We start from the raw sequence: 16,429 nt of genomic DNA, 5'->3' as shown, positions 1-16,429 counted from the left end.
TGCTTCTGAATGATAAAATGAGAAACAGGGAATGAATCCTATAGCATCTGAAAAATGAAGAGATTTGTGTTGTATCAATATTCATGGACTAAAAATCCTCTTCACCGGATGCATTATTAGGCTTCTAGTCCAGGAAAGCTGATGCCACAGTTAAATCAGCCTCAAAGGTGCCACATAGTCATTTTTTAAAATTTGTTCTAACAGACTAATATGACTAGTGGGTATTTGTATTGCTTGGCCGTCTGAACAGCAATCTGGTCTCCCATCACAGGAGAAGTCATGGTGGCAGATGGTAAGCAAAAAGGGCCCCGGGCCCCGGGGACAACAATCCTGTGCTCTGGCACATGTTCCTTTGTTGCCACCCGCCATAATCTGCTCAATACTTCTTCTGATCGCAGAGTCTTCTGTAGTCCCTGAGCATGAAGCTGCATGCACAGGCCGTCTGCTCCAAATCACAGACAAGTCCCTTTCCAACATGGACTTGTAGTTTCACTTTTTTTTCATTCTAGGCATTTATACCCAGCCTGTATTCATATGGTGCCCCAGGCAGCTTATGTAAAACCCTAAAAATATCAACATAAATAACGAACAATAAAAAATGAAAGTCGTAAGCCATAAAAACAAGACAGCAGCAACATTTAAAAGGGGAAAAGAAAAACAGAGATGAAAAGCTTGGAAACATAAAAAGGGGTTTGCATGGTGCCAAACAGACAGAAGAAGAGGCACTGGGGATGTTCCCTGGAAAAGGATTTCCACAGCTCGGGAACACAACCAAGAAGGAACTTCTTCCAGTCTCTACCCACCTCACTTCTGAAGGCAGGGGGGACACCCAGAAAGTTTTATTTTATAATGTGTTTTATTTTTGGCCCCGTTTCGACTATAGGATATAGTATGCCAACAGCAAAACAGGCATTTACTCTGCCTAAAAGGGAAAGGGCCATAGCTCAGGGGAAGAACCCATGCTTTGCATGCAGAAAAGTCCCAGGTTCTGTCTCCAGCATCTGCAGGTGGGCTGGAGGAAGACTCCCTGCCTGAAACCCTGGAGCCACAGCCAGTCAGCGTGGACACTCCTGAGCGAGATGGACCAATGGACTGACTCAGTATAAGGCAGCTGCATGTGTTCCTAGGACTATTAAAATCTACCTGGCAATTCAAAGATATGGTTACCGAGTACATCCCCCTTAACTCAATCAAACTGATCAGAACTACAGTGGTACCTCAGGTTACAGACGCTTCAGGTTACAGACACTTCAGGTTACAAACTCCGCTAACCCAGAAATAGTACCTCGGGTTAAGAACTTTGCTTCAGGATGAGAACAGAAATCGTGCTCCGGCGGCACAGCGGCAGTGGGAGGCCCCATTAGCTAAAGTGGTGCTTCAGGTTAAGAACAGTTTCAGGTTAAGAACAGACCTCCAGAATGTATTAAGTTCTTAACCCGAGGTACCACTGTAATAATCATTCACCTGGGATCCCAGGTAACAAGATTCTATTGATTTCACATTATCAGTTTTGATGTATTCTTCCTTGAACATATCATGTGGAAAGGCAATATATAAATAAATAGGGGGTAGCTGATAGTTTGCATGAATCTCTCTCCAAACCAGGGTGGGGAAACCTCAGGCCTGGCTCAGGGGCTGAATGTGGCTCTCAGGCCTCTCCCTGGGCGACTCCCCTTAGCAGCCCTGCTCCCCACCCTTGAGTGCTTTGGTCTGGCTAGAATTTGCCCCCGAACTGTGATAACACCTCTCGTTTCCTTGGATTGGGAGGTGCATGTGCACTTTTGGCATGACTGGAATGTGGTCGTCTGCAGAAAGGGAAGAGTCAAATCCTTTGACTCTTTAGGGATGAAGGGTAGGATATAAATAAAGCCATTGCCCCACCCACCACTGGCATGCAGCCCCTGAAAAGTTGCCCACAAGGGAATGCAACCCCTGGGCTGAAATGTTCCCCACCCCAGCTCTAAACAGACCCATAATCTCCAGTCCCAACACCACTTAGACTCACCACTTAGTGCAAGCACTCAAGTCCAAACCAATCTGCGCTTTGGTACAACGAATGGCTGTGTGAATCAGAGCCATGGGGTTTGCAGCTGGGTCAGGACCGTCCAGAGATGGGGACCACTCCCCTCCAATCAGCACTGCTTCGTCTGCTTTCTTTCCCAGCAAGAACTAAGGAAAGAGAGACTGTAAGGAGACATACTACCCAGATCTTGGAGGGTGACTGAGCTCAGGGAGATGCCTTGATTACCCCCAACTCCTGCTACCCCAGCCCCCAACCACACCTGACTAATCAGCATGGCTCCTTACCCACTGAAAACTGGAAGAGACCAAAAGGCATCAAGTCTAACCTAATGCTTCATGGCTAGAATAGCCTCTTACAGACCACAACCTGTCCAATCCAAAATGCAGGGAACCACAAGCAGGGCAGAGAACATGTTACTGTCAGCATCAGCCTCTCAGCTATAAAAAAGGAACCTCATCTAGGTTGAGTGTGGGGAATGGGGCAAGGGATCTAAGGCACTTTGTACATCATCCAGCTAGAAGACCTTAAGGAAGCCCAACTGTACCTGCTCCTAGAGAAGGCAGCCAACATCCCACAGTAGTTTGTAGGTGGGGGTAAGCTTGCTGTTGACCCCAAATGTATACTCTCAAAAGCAATACCTACATCATCTAAAATCTTTGTCTCTAGATATGGTATTCCTGGTACCACATAGGAAAAGGTGGGAATAAAAGCCCTTTCACAGGAGAAAAAAGTTGTTCCAGATCTCAATGGAACAAAGTTCACTCCCACATAGGAAAAGGAATTGCAATATTCTGCCCATAAATTTGTAATCTATTCAAATTTATTGTTTTAAACCATAGGTCAGGGCACTAGAGAATATATTCATCGATGCATTTGCCCTGAATCACTCTTCAGTCTCCCACCTGACCCTGCTTCTCAAATTTTGCCCCTGTATAGTTCTAACGCCACCTTATTTTCTTATCTTTTTCATGGATATTCTTCCCAGTTATCTGAATAGCTTCACCCTCCCTAGTTCTTGCACAAGGTTAAGAGTAAAATCTGGCATCCCTCTAGGCCGCCCTCTCTTGAACCAGAAGATTCTCACCTTAATTTGCTTAGTTGGGTGCTCAGGACTCTCCCTCTGGTCACTGGGATCTTCAATATATAGCAAACAATTGCGGTAAAATTCTTCAATGCCCGGAGAAGAAAGCAGCAAAACCTACATTGGGGAGGGACTAATATATTAGCAGCGAGGAAGAAGCATTTCATGTAGAAAGCTGAAGGTTCAATCCCTGGTATCTCAAAAAGGGAAATACCTCTGTCCAGGGTTCTAGACAGCTACCATCACATCAGAGTGGCTCTCTAGAGAGGATGGTCTGACTTGGTATAATACAGCTTCATGGGTACTAGAGTGACCTCTCCTCACTCCCACCCCCTATTGCAGACAGGCTATTGCATGGTTGATCCTGAAAAGGGGTTAGCAAAATGTTATGCAACGGGTAAACTGTTCTTACATATTTTTATAGTTTTTAATTCATTGATACTGTTTTTAACTGTTGCTGCCTTGTATTATTTTTATGATATTTTTAATAAAAAAACTGTAAGCCACCTTGAACATTTTAATGGAAAAACTGGATATAAATGTCTTGGATATATAACACACCGAGAAGGGCCCAGATTTTTCTCCAAATCCGACAATGCCACAGAGACGTATGCAGAATCTGAAGAAGAGGCTACTAGCTAAAGGGAAGGTGAAGGAAGTGGCACCAAAGCTTATGGTTTCCATATGTCTGTTATGTCTTCAACAAACATACGTAGGCAGAATTTGATGTACAACAAAGAAGTCATCATCTTTACCACCTCTCTCATTTTTCTTCTTTAAAACACCAAGAGACAGGTGCATATGCAAGTTCTGTTAGTTGAAGGTGAATGTGTGGGAGCCCCAGGAATGCCAAGCAGTTCCCAGTACAGTCATACCTCGGGTTACAGACACTTCAGGTTGTGCGTTTTCGGGTTGCGCACCACACCGAACCCGGAATTACCGGAACGGGTTACTTCCCGGTTTCGGCGCTCGCACATGCGCAAAGTCCTAAATCGTGTTTTGCGCATGCGCAGAAGCGGCAAATCGCGACCTGCACGTGCGCAGATGCAGCACTGCAGGTTGCAAACGCTGTGGGCTGCAAACGTGCCTCCCGCACGGATCACGTTCGCAACCCGAGCATCCACTGTATTCCCTTTATGTTGGGCACCAGCCATGTATGGGCAAAAAGAATCAGTTAATCCCAGGACACCTAGTCAGCCTCAGCTGAATCTCTACTGTACTGCAGTGCTGTACTCAGCATGGATAGCATGGTCAAAGCAACACTGGGCTTTAGCTGAGTCTGCAAGGGGAAAGTAGTTTGATGCCCTAGTATGGACTCTCACAGGTATGATGGGATGAAGCATTAGTAACAGAGAAGGTGAAGCTCAACAGGTGCGCAAATAAGCTTGAAGTTCAGCCTGACTCAAACATTAAAACTATTTGCAGCACCTGGTTTTCACCCACTACATCTGCCATGGGGTCCAGCCCCCATTTGGTTTGCGTTAACAGAACCACCACCAAATCCTTCACCTTGGCACTGTATGCAGAGTTGGCATCTTCTGGCTGAGCTTCCTGCGTCGTGCCTTCATCACCCTGAGGCGCCTCTTCAGCAGTACTGGCTACCTGGATGCGGCTGGGGTGCCGGAGAGTCAGTGGCTGAGTGAGTGGAAAGGTGTCCAACCAGCTGAGGCGCACATCATAGAACTCCTTGGGCAGCTGGATGCTGCAGTAACGCCTCAAGATTTCCATGGCATCGCAGAAGGGGCTGGAGAAAACAGACAGATGCCAACGCCAACCCCCAAAAGAGTGTAGTTTGAATTATAGTTCTCAAGATTAAGGAGCAGGTTTTGTGCATGTTTGGATACAAGATGGTGGAATGAACCTTCCAAAACTGCATTGATTTTAACTATACTGATTTGTGAGTTTCTAATTCCCAAGCAACATCAGCTAAAGGTTGAGAATAATGAAGACGGTGACATTTATATACTTCCTTTCTGCCAAGGCAGTTAGTTGTTGAGCTTGAAAAGCTCCTATTCCTGACACGAGAGGGTTCATTCAGCAATTCCCTCCCCCAAAGGGACCCCTTGGTCTCCTGGCCTTACCTGTTCACAGCATAGCAGGCCAACTGGACTCGGTACTGGGGTGGTTCGTGCCGTGGTTTTTTCAGTCCCCATGGCTCATTACCTTTCTGCTTCCGTTTCTTGGAGTCAAAGTCATCCCTAAAAACATGGCAGTACAGCAGCTAAGACAGCAATAGCCATGAGATGCCAGATCCTCCAAGCTTCAATTCTTAGCAATACACAGCCCTGCAAAGGCCATAAGCTTAGGAAAGAGACCCCCAGCCTGATTACCAAAATTATAGTCTGACAAACGTATATCCCTACCCTGGAAGAAATTGTGTGGAACCTGTAATTACTGCAGTCACTCAGATTTATAACCATGTGTTTTATCCAAAGATGTCAGGGCCTTCTGCTCTAAGATTCACTGCATCTATCAACTCTCCCATGCAATGTGCGACCAGGATTGAGTCTGCTTAGCCACTGACCTATGACAACCCCAACAAATATCGCAGAAGACCATAAAGGAGTGTATATGTTATCTAGCACTCTGTTTCTGAAAGCAGTCAGCCAAATTCTTCCGGGAAGCCCACAACTGGCACACAAAGGCATTGACAGGCCTCCCCCCCCCTTGCCCACCAGTATCATGTATCCATTGGCATACCACCTCTGAACCATTCCATTTAGCCATCATGGCTAACTGTGGCACAAGAATCCTTGAGAGGCAGGAGAAAGGCTGAGAGAATTTTGCAGCTGCCACCCTGTAATACTACAAGCACAACTGAAACTAAAAGCAGCAGCACAAGACTGAAAGGGAAAAGCCTGGAGCCAGGGTCCACCCCCCGTCATCTCCAGTTAAAAAGGATTGAGTAGCAATTACTGGGAGGACGGGACTTCCCCCTGCCTGAGACCCTGGGGAGCCACCATAATCAATACTAGCAGACAAGACTAGGCTAAGGGGACAAACAGTCTGACCTGGTATGAAGCAGGTTTCCTAGATTTTTTGCTGAATAGAAAGAGGCAGTGTGAGCACAAGGAAAATACTAAATCTCAATTGGGGGGGTGCACAGAGAACAGGTTGTGGAAAAAACAAGCATATGTGTCAAGGGCTCTTCAGGATAACTCTCTTTGGAAGCTTGCACTATTTGCAATCCAAAAAGGAGGAGGAACAGAAAGGGACTTTGTGCCAGCACAGAGGACACCTACAGTCCTTACCATCTGCCCGAGTCTTGCCTGCCCTTTGGACCCCGACCAGTATATCTGCCAAGATGGCTCAAGTGCAGCGATGGAGATGTCTGGAAAAGGCTCATTGCTGAGGAAGAAAGACATGCAGTCTTATTTCTGCCTTTTGGACAATTCATTGGCCTCCCTGTGCTGCCCCCCCCCCCCATTCACTCAAAATTGTTGTCATCAGCTGGTTCCAATTCACATACTAATCCCATCTCAGGCTGAAAATCTAGCTCCCCACCTTGGCCACATATATACCACCCTAGAGGTCCTTCACAGAGCTGCGACACAGGTCCTATCCACCCGTCCCTTATCAAATAAATTATAGTCTTTTCCCATGGCCCAGTGAAGAGGGCTTATTGAAGACTTGGGCTCCATACTACCATCCTAAAAGAGGATCTTGCCTCAGTTTTTCCATGGTTTCCAAAAGAGATCTGTCTCAAATTCCATCACCAGACATACCACCCCAAATTGTATATTTGCAATGCTTAGTATGCCTAACCTTCCATTTCTCCACCAGCAAAGACAAGATGCAGCAACACTTACGCTTCTGGGGAAAGAGAGGTGGGATACGGTGAGGCTGAAAGAGCAGCTGTGGCTGGGCTCCCAGGATGCCTTGCTTCTGCCCCAAAGAAGCCACGTGGAGCAGAGGGGTGGGGGGCTTCAGAAGAGGCTGTGGTACAAGCAGAGGCTATGAACCAGAAATACAACCCTTCTTACCCTACTAGTTCCCATATTTAAGAATGCAGACCTCATGGCGAAGAATCAGGAGGGAACTCCCCATTTCTCCACAATGTCAACTGTATTGGCAATGCAGAGACACAAAAGTGGAATGTGCCTATGCCAGAAAACCACCACAGAATACCAGATAGTGTGGCCAAGAAATAAACCAGAAACATACATGCACACCATTTTCTTCTGCATGGCATGTACATCATCAGCAACAGAAAAGCTACACTATGGACTTCATATTAATATCTCACATCTATCATTCCAGAATGCAAAGTGCTTGGGATGGATAATCAACGATGCTTTTCCAAATCTAGAGTGCCCAAAAATCTGAAGTAGTAAGGAAAGGAACAACAGTCACTATTACTGTACCCATTCTCTTGCCAATTTAGTATTTATTAGACTTTGGCAAGAGGGGCTCAAAACAAGATTTTATCTTCCAAGATACACCATTCCCCTCACCACCCACCAATCTAGATCCCCACTACAACACGCAGAATTGTGCACCTACAGAGTATGATCAGTCTACACTGAGTTGTTTTAGGGTCGTTGGGCTTTTTCCCACCTAAAGTGTTTTTGTACTTCTGCAGATACGCCACTGCCTCTCTTGCTTCTTCACGGCCCCATTTTGACTACAACCCTGTTGGCACTCGCTAGGGAGCAAGACACTACGAGAAACTGAGAGACTTTCAAAGATCCTATGCTTAACAGCTTCAGGCCAATTCATTTGCTAGCACCTGACATTAGCTACTTTAGGAACATCAGATTTTAGGTTGTTAAAATGACTCCAAAAGGTTACCAATATGCACTGTGTAATCTCTTGCAGATGGTGATACAGTATATCACACCCCCAATGCCAAGAGCATGCTCTGCCACCCATGTATGGCCAGTGTCTCTACAATGCCAATCAATGCCAGATAATATCCAGTGTTTCCCATTTTCCATGTTTGGCTTGTCACAGTTTTTACATTTCATCCCACTTTTTTGCAACATAGAAAGGAACTTTTAATTATAGAAAGCTTGGGATTATTTCTGTATAAATAAAGAATTCCAATCTAGCTGTATGGTATAAAGCTGTTCTCCAATGGCATAAGACAAGACAAGAAAGGACACTGATAACTCCCATAACTTTGGTTTGCAATGCAAAAAGGAATCCAGTACAAGCAACACAGATTTCTGAAGAGAATGGCCAGGGCAGAGTCACTATATAGAAACTGAAAACTGGCTGGTTTGAAATCTGGATCCTCTAGAAGCCACTGCAAACACGTTACATTTACCGTATTTTTTGCTCCATAAGGCGCACCGGACCATAAGGTGCACCTAGTTTTGGGAGGAGGAAAACAAGAAAAAATTATTCTGAATCCCAGAAGCCAGAACATCAAGAGAGATCTGGTTTCTGGGATACCGTGTGGCTGTTCTGGCTTCTGGGATAACCACGCCAAGCCTCTTCAGGGCAGCGGGATGAAGGCTCCCCCTGCCCGAAGAGGCTGTGCGCAGCTAAGGCAGAGGCCAGGACAGGCACGTTGCTGAAGGGGCGCTGCGCAGTTCTCCCTCTCTGCGCAGCATCTCTCCTTCACAGGAGAGGCGATGCGCAGAGAGGGAGAACTACGCAGCGTCCCTTCAAGCGAAGCTGGAGAAGGAACAGGAGACCCTTCTGTTCCTCCTCCGGCTTCCAGGACAGGCGCGTCGCTGAAGGGGCGCTACATAGTTCTCCCTCTCTGCACAGCATATCTCCTTTGCAGGAGAGGCGCTGCACAGAGAGGGAGAGCTGCACAGCGCCCCTTCAGAGAAGCGGGAGGAGGAACAGAAGGGTCTCCTTCTGTTCTTCCTCCCGCTTCGCTGAACGGGCGTTGCGCAGCTCTCCCTCTCTGTGCAGCGCCATTCGCTCCATAAGACGCACTCACATTTCCCCTTACCTTTTAGGAGGAAAAAAGTGCAACTTATGGAACGAAAAATACGGTATATTATAGCCGTGGGGCTACCTTTGAAGGTGACCCGGAAACTACAACTAATCCAGTATGTTGCAGCTAGACTGGTGACTGGGAGCTGCCGCCAAGACCACATAACACCAGTCTTGGAAGACCTACATTGGCTCCCAGTACATTTCCAAGCACAATTCAAAGTGTTGGTGCTGACCTTTAAAGCCCTAAATGGTCTCAGCCCAGTATACCTGAAAGAACATCTCCCCCCCCCCCCCGCCCCATCATTCTACCCAGACACTGAGGTCCAGCGCCAAGGGCCTTCTGGCAGTTCCCTCCCTACGAGAAGCGAAGAAACAGGGAACCAGGCAGAGGGCCTTCTTGGTAGTGGTGACCACCCTGTGCAACACCCTCCCATCAAATGTCAAACAGATAAACTACTATATGATTTTTAGAAAACATCTAAAGGCAGCCCTGTATAGGGAATTTTTTTATGTCTGGTGTTTTATTGTGTTATTATAGTTTGTTGGAAGGGGACGCGGGTGGCGCTGTGGGTAAAAGCCTCAGCGCCTAGGGCTTGCCGATCGAAAGGTCAGCGGTTCGAATCCCCGTGGCGGGGTGCACTCCCGTTGTTCGGTCCCAGCGCCTGCCAACCTAGCAGTTCGAAAGCACCCCCGGGTGCAAGTAGATAAATAGGGACCGCTTACTAGCAGGAAGGTAAACGGCGTTTCCGTGTGCGGCTCTGGCTCGCCAGAGCAGCGATGTCACGCTGGCCACGTGACCCGGAAGTGTCTCCGGACAGCGCTGGCCCTGGCCTCTTGAGTGAGATGGGCGCACAACCCTAGAGTCTGGCAAGACTGGCCCGTACGGGCAGGGGTACCTTTACCTTTTATAGTTTGTTGGAAGGTACCCAGCATGGCTGGGACAAACCAATCAGATGGATGGCATATAAATAATAAAATTATCAATAATAATAATAATAATATCATCACTTCTTTGGCTCTGTGTGAAGGTCTCTTAGTTCTGACTTGCAATTCCATTCAGGATTCAGAAGCTATCTGGGCCTTTCTAATGTCTCTGGTGGAAGACCCACTTTTCATGTTAGTTGTGAATCTTTCACTGCTTCATTGTACGATATGAAGTAGCACTGAATAAAGTGTGCCGCCTTAGTAGAAGAAAGGTAACTCATCTCCGTACATGAGATCAAAGCGAACACAAGCAAAGTAACTCAAACTCTATATACGACAAAAGAATCCCACTTGGAGAATGAAACACTGAGGTACCTGATTTGACAATGTCTGGACCTTCAAGGCATTCCAGGGCACCGACTGGCTAGGGTTGTAGACAGCTTTCACCAGCACCTTTTCGCCAATCTGTGGGATCCGACCTTTGACAACACTGAAACAAAAGAGAAGAGATGAAAACACATGTCTTATTTCTGCTGGTGCTGAGTTTCTAATGGGCACCTCTAAAGCTCATAACTGAAGGTCAAGTCCAGCTTCACCAGCCAGGCCCTGTCCTGTGCAGACAGCAGAGTCAGCAGTCTACGTTTTCTGACTGTACTTCACAGGAAACATACAAAGTTGCCTTATATCAGGGTCCGGCTAATTATGCATTTAGCAAAGTATTGTCAACTCTGACATGCAGCCACTCTCCAGGATCCCAAACAGATATTTACCACCACCTGCAGTCCAATTCTTTTTTTTTAAAATGGATATATCAGGAATTGAACCCGGAACCTTCTGAAGGCAAACCATGTGCTCCACCACTGAGCTCTGCTTCCTCCACTAAAGACTGCACGTGAGGAAATCAGATTTTTCGTTATCTGTCGCATGAAGAAAAAAATCTCTGCAAGTATTAAGCTAGAACAGCAATAACTGGCTGGGATTGTTTCTCCACAATTCAAAGTGCTGCCTCAGGATTGCAATACCCCAAGAAACACCTCTCTACATATGAATAAGCCTGGACCCGGTGGTCTTCATCAGAGGCCTTTCTGTGTGTGCCCCACCCAAGGGGGGGTATGGAGGGTGGCCATACGAGAACAGGCCTTTTCAGCGGTGCCCCCCCCCCCATCTATGAAATGCTCCTTTCCAGGGAAACTCACCTGACACCATCTTTGTCAGTTTCTGGGTGCCAAGCTAAGACCTTTCTGTTTACCTAGACTCTGGTTAATTAATGTTGCCTCCTATGATTATGCTCATCTTATGGTGGGGTGGGTAGGACTTAGTCCTTTTTGATATGTTGCTGGAAGAGAATTTTAAGTATTTTCAACTGCTTTAAAATTTTCTGCTTTTAAATCATTTTTATGTTTTATTTTGTCAAGTTCATTTTTATTATGAAATTTATTTTTATTATTTAAAATGTTTTGGGGGTGTTTATTGGGTTGTTTTTGTTTTTATTTTGATTATGTATTTAGTAGCTTTAAATTCTGATTTTATCCTGTGAACCACTTTGAGACCTGCAAAAGAGACGATTGGCAATTAAAATTGATGGAATACGCAGAGATGGCGAAACTTACCAGAAGATTAAGAGATCAGGATGATAAACTCTTTGTAGCAGAATGGAGGAAATTTATTGAATATATGAAAACAAACTGTAAACAATTAAAAACATTAGCAGGATTGATATAAACACGCGGATTCTAATGGAATTAAAAAGGACAAATGAGTAAAAAGGACAAATTAAAATATGAAGTAAGAATTTGAAAGAAAAATAAGAAACCATAGAAGAGGAGGGATGGAAGTCAAAGAAAACATTACTGGATTTGTGTGTGATTTATTGTTGAATATATATTTATTATTGAATGCTTCTTTATTGTTGAATATTGTAAAATGGAAAATGGGGTGGGGGGTTTAAATAGCATCTTCCAGCTGCAATCTAAAGTAGCAGAAAGGGCTATACTAGGTCAGGCTTCCTCATTCTTCCCAAGTGTAGATCAGGCTTTGGTGCAATTCAAGAAGATAGAAGGAAACACAAGTCTGCTGGATGGCAAGGGGACAATGCTATTAGTAGCCACTCGCTGTCCTCTTGTCTCTGCTGCCATCCTAATGGCTCTCTACTCACCTTAATTGAAAGAAAACTTCATCATCCACCACTCCAAAGTAATCGTGGAGGCTGGTGACTATTCCAGTAAAAACTCGTTGTTTCTCTCCCCCCTGAAAAGCAAAGGCCCAGGGAAATCACTATAATGACATAATGAAAGGTTACACACTAATCACCGGTGTCACAAATCTGGTCATCTGCATACCCAATCCCCAGGCTCAGTCAACAGGTACAATCATAACAAACTGCAGGTGCGACCTATTCACAAGCCGTCTAATTCACTCTCTTTGTCGGTCACTGGAGTTCTAGACAGTTCACAATATTTCTTAATACTGAGGCCATATCAGGTCCTGGCTACTCTCAAGCTCTTTCATCTGCCAAAGGAGGCATTTGCCATTTATTGATTTCTAAATCCTTTAACACTGGATTCAATATCACTATTGATGTCAAGCAGTAACCAACTCTCTTTCACACTGAACAATTATGTTCCATCCTAATCCAACTGAACCCTGAAAAACTATTCTGTAATATGAGCCTCTTCAGACATCAGCAGGCCCTACATGCGGTAGAGGCTGGAACTCGGGATCAGTATGCCTGTACTAGAGAAAGGAAAGCACTATTGACTTGGGCACTCAGGCAGAAACTGGGCAAATAGGATATACACCTGTAAAACAGATTACTTACTTCATAGGGCAAAATGCATGTGATCATGAGAGCCACGAAACAAGAGGTTACCAGGCCCACTAACATTTGAAGCAAACCTCAGGAAACCAGGGAATCACAGAAAGGCCCTCATCATAAATTTCTATTCTACCCTACTTCATCAAAGTACTTACTACAAACACACACCAACTGTGACTTAGAAGAATACTGCCTTTCTCAATAGCAGGTATGGGAAATTTCTGGCCCTCCAGATGTTGCTGAACTACATCTGCCATCATCATTGGCCATGTATGATGGACCTCATGTAGTTGTAGCTCTGCAACAACAGGAAGGCCAAAGGTTCCCCACATCTGCTCTATACTGAGTTATTCAACTGCTCAACTAAATGCCAGTTGCTCTGCAAGGAAGCACTCTCGGGCTCCATGCATCAGCCACAGGACCCAACAGACTCTTGGAGGTTGTTTGCCCTGCTTCTAAGGAAGAACACAAAAATAAATAGAAGACCACTCCCAGCCAGAGGAAAAGCTGTACAGAGCTTGCTCCCCACTAACTCTCTGCTGGAAAGAATATTGTGCTCCAACAACTAGGTGCCCTGGGTACTAAAGGGGAGCAAATTCCATTGGTTAGGACCAAAGGCCACATAGTTTAAATGTGGCTTTTTTATTGTGTAACCTGCTGGAAGCTGTCTTGAATACCTTTTCATCAAGACAGGAAATAATAATAATAATTATTATTATTATTATTATTTATACCCCACCCTCCCCGGCCAGAGCCGGGCTAAGGGCAGCTAACACCAGAAAAATTACAGTAAAAACGTAATGGGGACCAATTTGAAATACAGGTTAAAATGCAATTTAAAATGCAGCCTCATTTTAAAAGTAGCCCATAGATCAAAACCATAAAGAGAGGGAATCATAAGGGTCAGACTGAGTCCAAACCAAAGGCCAGGCGGAAGAGCTCTGTCTTGCAGGCCCTGCGGAAAGATATCAAGTCCCGCAGGGCCCTAGTCTCTTGTGACAGAGCGTTCCACCAAGTCAGGGCCAGTACTGAAAAGGCCCTGGCCCTAGTTAAGACCAATCTAACCACCTTGCGACTTGGGACCTCCAAAATGTTGTCATTTGTGGACCTTAAGGTCCTCCACAGGGCATACCAGGAGAGGTGGTCCCCTAGGTACATGGGTCCTAGGCCGCATAGGGCTTTAAAGATCAAAACCAGCACCTTAAACCTGACCCTGTACTCCACCGGGAGCCAGTGCAGTTGGTAAAGGACTGAATGAATGTGATCCCGTGGCAAGGACCCCGTTAGGAGCCTCGCCACGGCATTCTGCACCTGCTGGAGTTTCTGGGACAGCTTCAAGGGCAGCCCTGCGTAGAGCGAGTTACAATAATCAAGCCTGGAGGTGACCGTCGCATGTGGCCAGATCAGGGCAAGAAAGGAAAGGGACCAACTGCTTAATACGGCAGAGATGTAAAAATGCCACCTTTGCTGTGGCTGCAACATACGTAAATAAAAATAAGAGTCTGCAGTGATAGTCACAAGGTAGACACAGAGATGCAGTGTACTTATGCTCCAGCAAAGGCAAACTGTAAACTAGGATGAACAGGCTGATCTATGACACTGTGGCAGGGGGACTAATTTAAGAATACCATAGAGCCATCATCTACGGTTCTGTAACCATCTACAATATATACTTAGTCCTGAAACAATTGAGAAGGAAATGGGAGATACTAATTATCCTAGATCAGTTACGACTACAAGTGAATTTGAAACTCTGTGTCAGGCAGATCCTCGTCAAGGCTACTGTTTTTCTGACACCCATTCACACTGTGCAGCATTTCATATGAGTTCTTAAGCAGCATGGCTTAACATTTTCTTTATTTCCCCCCCCCAAATTTCTAGCCTTCCCACTCAACGTGAAGAGCTTCACTGTCGCAATCAGAGTTATGACCACTTACATGACCTTAAGCCAAATTTGATGGTTTGAAGGAAGGCGGCAGTGTGTAAACCCTAACACACACTTGCTATCTCCAAGGATCTGAGATACATATTTCCAACCCCCCCCCCCCTCCAATGGCTTTGAGCCAAACTGGCACAGAGCATGCAGCTCTGGTTTCATTAAATGCAAAGAGTTTGAAGCCAGATGCCAAAGACATCAGGAGAGCCACACAGACCGTCTTCACCTGACCTCTGGCTGAGATTCCATCCGAGACACATCATAAACCACTTGCCTGTATCTAGAATACATAGCTGCTGGCACATGCCCAGGGAGTTGACTAGAACTGCCTTGAAACTTGTTCATAGAGCTCTCCAGTGGAAGTAGAATCCCTTAACTGTTTTCTCGGGAAAACGAAAAAACACCAGAATTTCACTGACATCTACAAGAAAAAACCAATCATCTCCCACAGACCTGAAGATGGCGTGCCGCCTGAATAATCTCTGCTGAGATAGGAGGATTTAAGAGGCCAGGTGCAGGTCCCAATAAAGAGGCTGGTTGGGTTCCTAGTGAAAAGGAGCAAATAATTTTAAACACTAGAAAATCATTGAATGGTCAGATAGAAGTGCATTTATGCACAATTTCATTCATTAGATAGATGGCACTTAGCAAAAACAAATTAATGCATGCATTTCATTACAACCATGAGATTAGCTCCTTACTATTCCCATTAAGATTCAAAAGATTAGAGTAAACGAAGTGTGGTGACAAGGATGGGACTAAAGCACCCTTAGCTAAGAACTGAACAAAAGTAATGCTCATATTTTTGTATGCGGATTTTCTATCAAATACACACACAGAACACAGAGCATTAACAAAAGCCAGTAAAGCAGAAATCTCTTTCCCTCTAAAGAATTTAAAAAACAAACCCACCACATATCCCTCATGAAGAAGGGTTTAAAGAAGCAGCAGAGATACCACCCACCCAGCATGGCCTAAACAACAGCATGGATAGATCAGAGGCAAACTTTACAACATCCTTATCTGACTAACCTGAGAAGGTCCTGGCTCCCTGAAGATTGCTGGCTCTCAGCTGCTTCTGACGCTTGAACTGTGCCATTTTGAAGGGTTCTTTTCTAATGTAATGAGAGAGACACAAAAGTCACAGAGAGATCCCACATGCAAACCAGCACAAGGGATGCGGGGAAAGAGTTGAACCCTTTCAGCTGTCAGAACCACACCGACAAGCCAGCGGTGCTCTGCCACAACTTCCCCCCAGAAGTGCAGCTGCTCCGTGACTCACCCTGCCAGATTTCCACAGCAAGGGGGACACTGTGGCTCTCTCCCCCCCCCTGACCCAGCAGCCCTGCAAGCGGCAACCCGGGTTCCTATTCAGCAGCAAAGCAGCTCATCCTCGGCTAGAAGAAGAAGAAACAGGCAGAGCTAAGCAGGGAGAGAGAACAAAACCCCGACAGGCCAGGAAAGGAAAATGCGCTGGAACTTTTTGAGAGGGAGGGAGAGATTCCAGCTGGGGCGGCCTGGACGGCGGGGTCCTCGCGCCCCCTCCCCGCGGTGCCCCCTCCCCCAGGTGCCTGAGGGCGCCCACCTGAGGGCGGCGCGGGGCAAGAAGAAAGGAGCCCGGCAGCGGCGGCGGCGGCGACGCCAGGGACAAAGGGACCCGGAAGCTCCGCCCGGATGTGCGCCTCAACGGAAACGCCTCCCGCGCGCCAGCCCCCCCCCCCGCCGCGCCTCCCAGGCCCCGGAAGTGCTTCTGCC

General features: G+C 46.1%; 1 protein-coding gene across 9 annotated transcripts in view; it reads right to left on the bottom strand.

Annotated features, from left to right (window-relative positions):
- The window catches only part of CCAR2 (cell cycle and apoptosis regulator 2), a 31,335-nt gene extending 14,949 nt beyond the window's left edge, over window positions 1-16,386 (bottom strand). For 6 of the 9 annotated variants that reach the window (XM_028708916.2, XM_028708920.2, XM_028708921.2 and 3 more), the window contains exons 1-11: window positions 16,260-16,386; window positions 15,707-15,789; window positions 15,128-15,219; window positions 12,079-12,170; window positions 10,299-10,413; window positions 6,914-7,058; window positions 6,356-6,452; window positions 5,186-5,302; window positions 4,614-4,848; window positions 3,108-3,221; window positions 2,006-2,169 (exon numbers count right to left, since the gene is read on the bottom strand). In XM_028708916.2, coding sequence (XP_028564749.1) covers window positions 2,006-2,169; window positions 3,108-3,221; window positions 4,614-4,848; window positions 5,186-5,302; window positions 6,356-6,452; window positions 6,914-7,058; window positions 10,299-10,413; window positions 12,079-12,170; window positions 15,128-15,219; window positions 15,707-15,773 — 1,238 coding nt within the window. In that variant the 5' untranslated portion in view covers window positions 15,774-15,789; window positions 16,260-16,386. Of the gene's footprint in view, window positions 1-2,005; window positions 2,170-3,107; window positions 3,222-4,613; window positions 4,849-5,185; window positions 5,303-6,355; window positions 6,453-6,913; window positions 7,059-10,298; window positions 10,414-12,078; window positions 12,171-15,127; window positions 15,220-15,706; window positions 15,790-15,956; window positions 16,072-16,259 lie in introns of all 9 variants that reach the window. The other 3 variants (XM_028708917.2, XM_028708919.2, XM_028708922.2) reach the window with 3 other exon arrangements.
- Window positions 16,387-16,429: the final 43 nt, after the last annotated feature.

Source organism: Podarcis muralis, chromosome 15 (genome assembly GCF_964188315.1).
Source record: "Podarcis muralis chromosome 15, rPodMur119.hap1.1, whole genome shotgun sequence".
NCBI lineage: Eukaryota > Metazoa > Chordata > Lepidosauria > Squamata > Lacertidae > Podarcis > Podarcis muralis.
The sequence above is the reverse complement of the archived record's forward strand: the minus strand, read 5'-3'. Positions and strand labels throughout refer to the sequence as shown.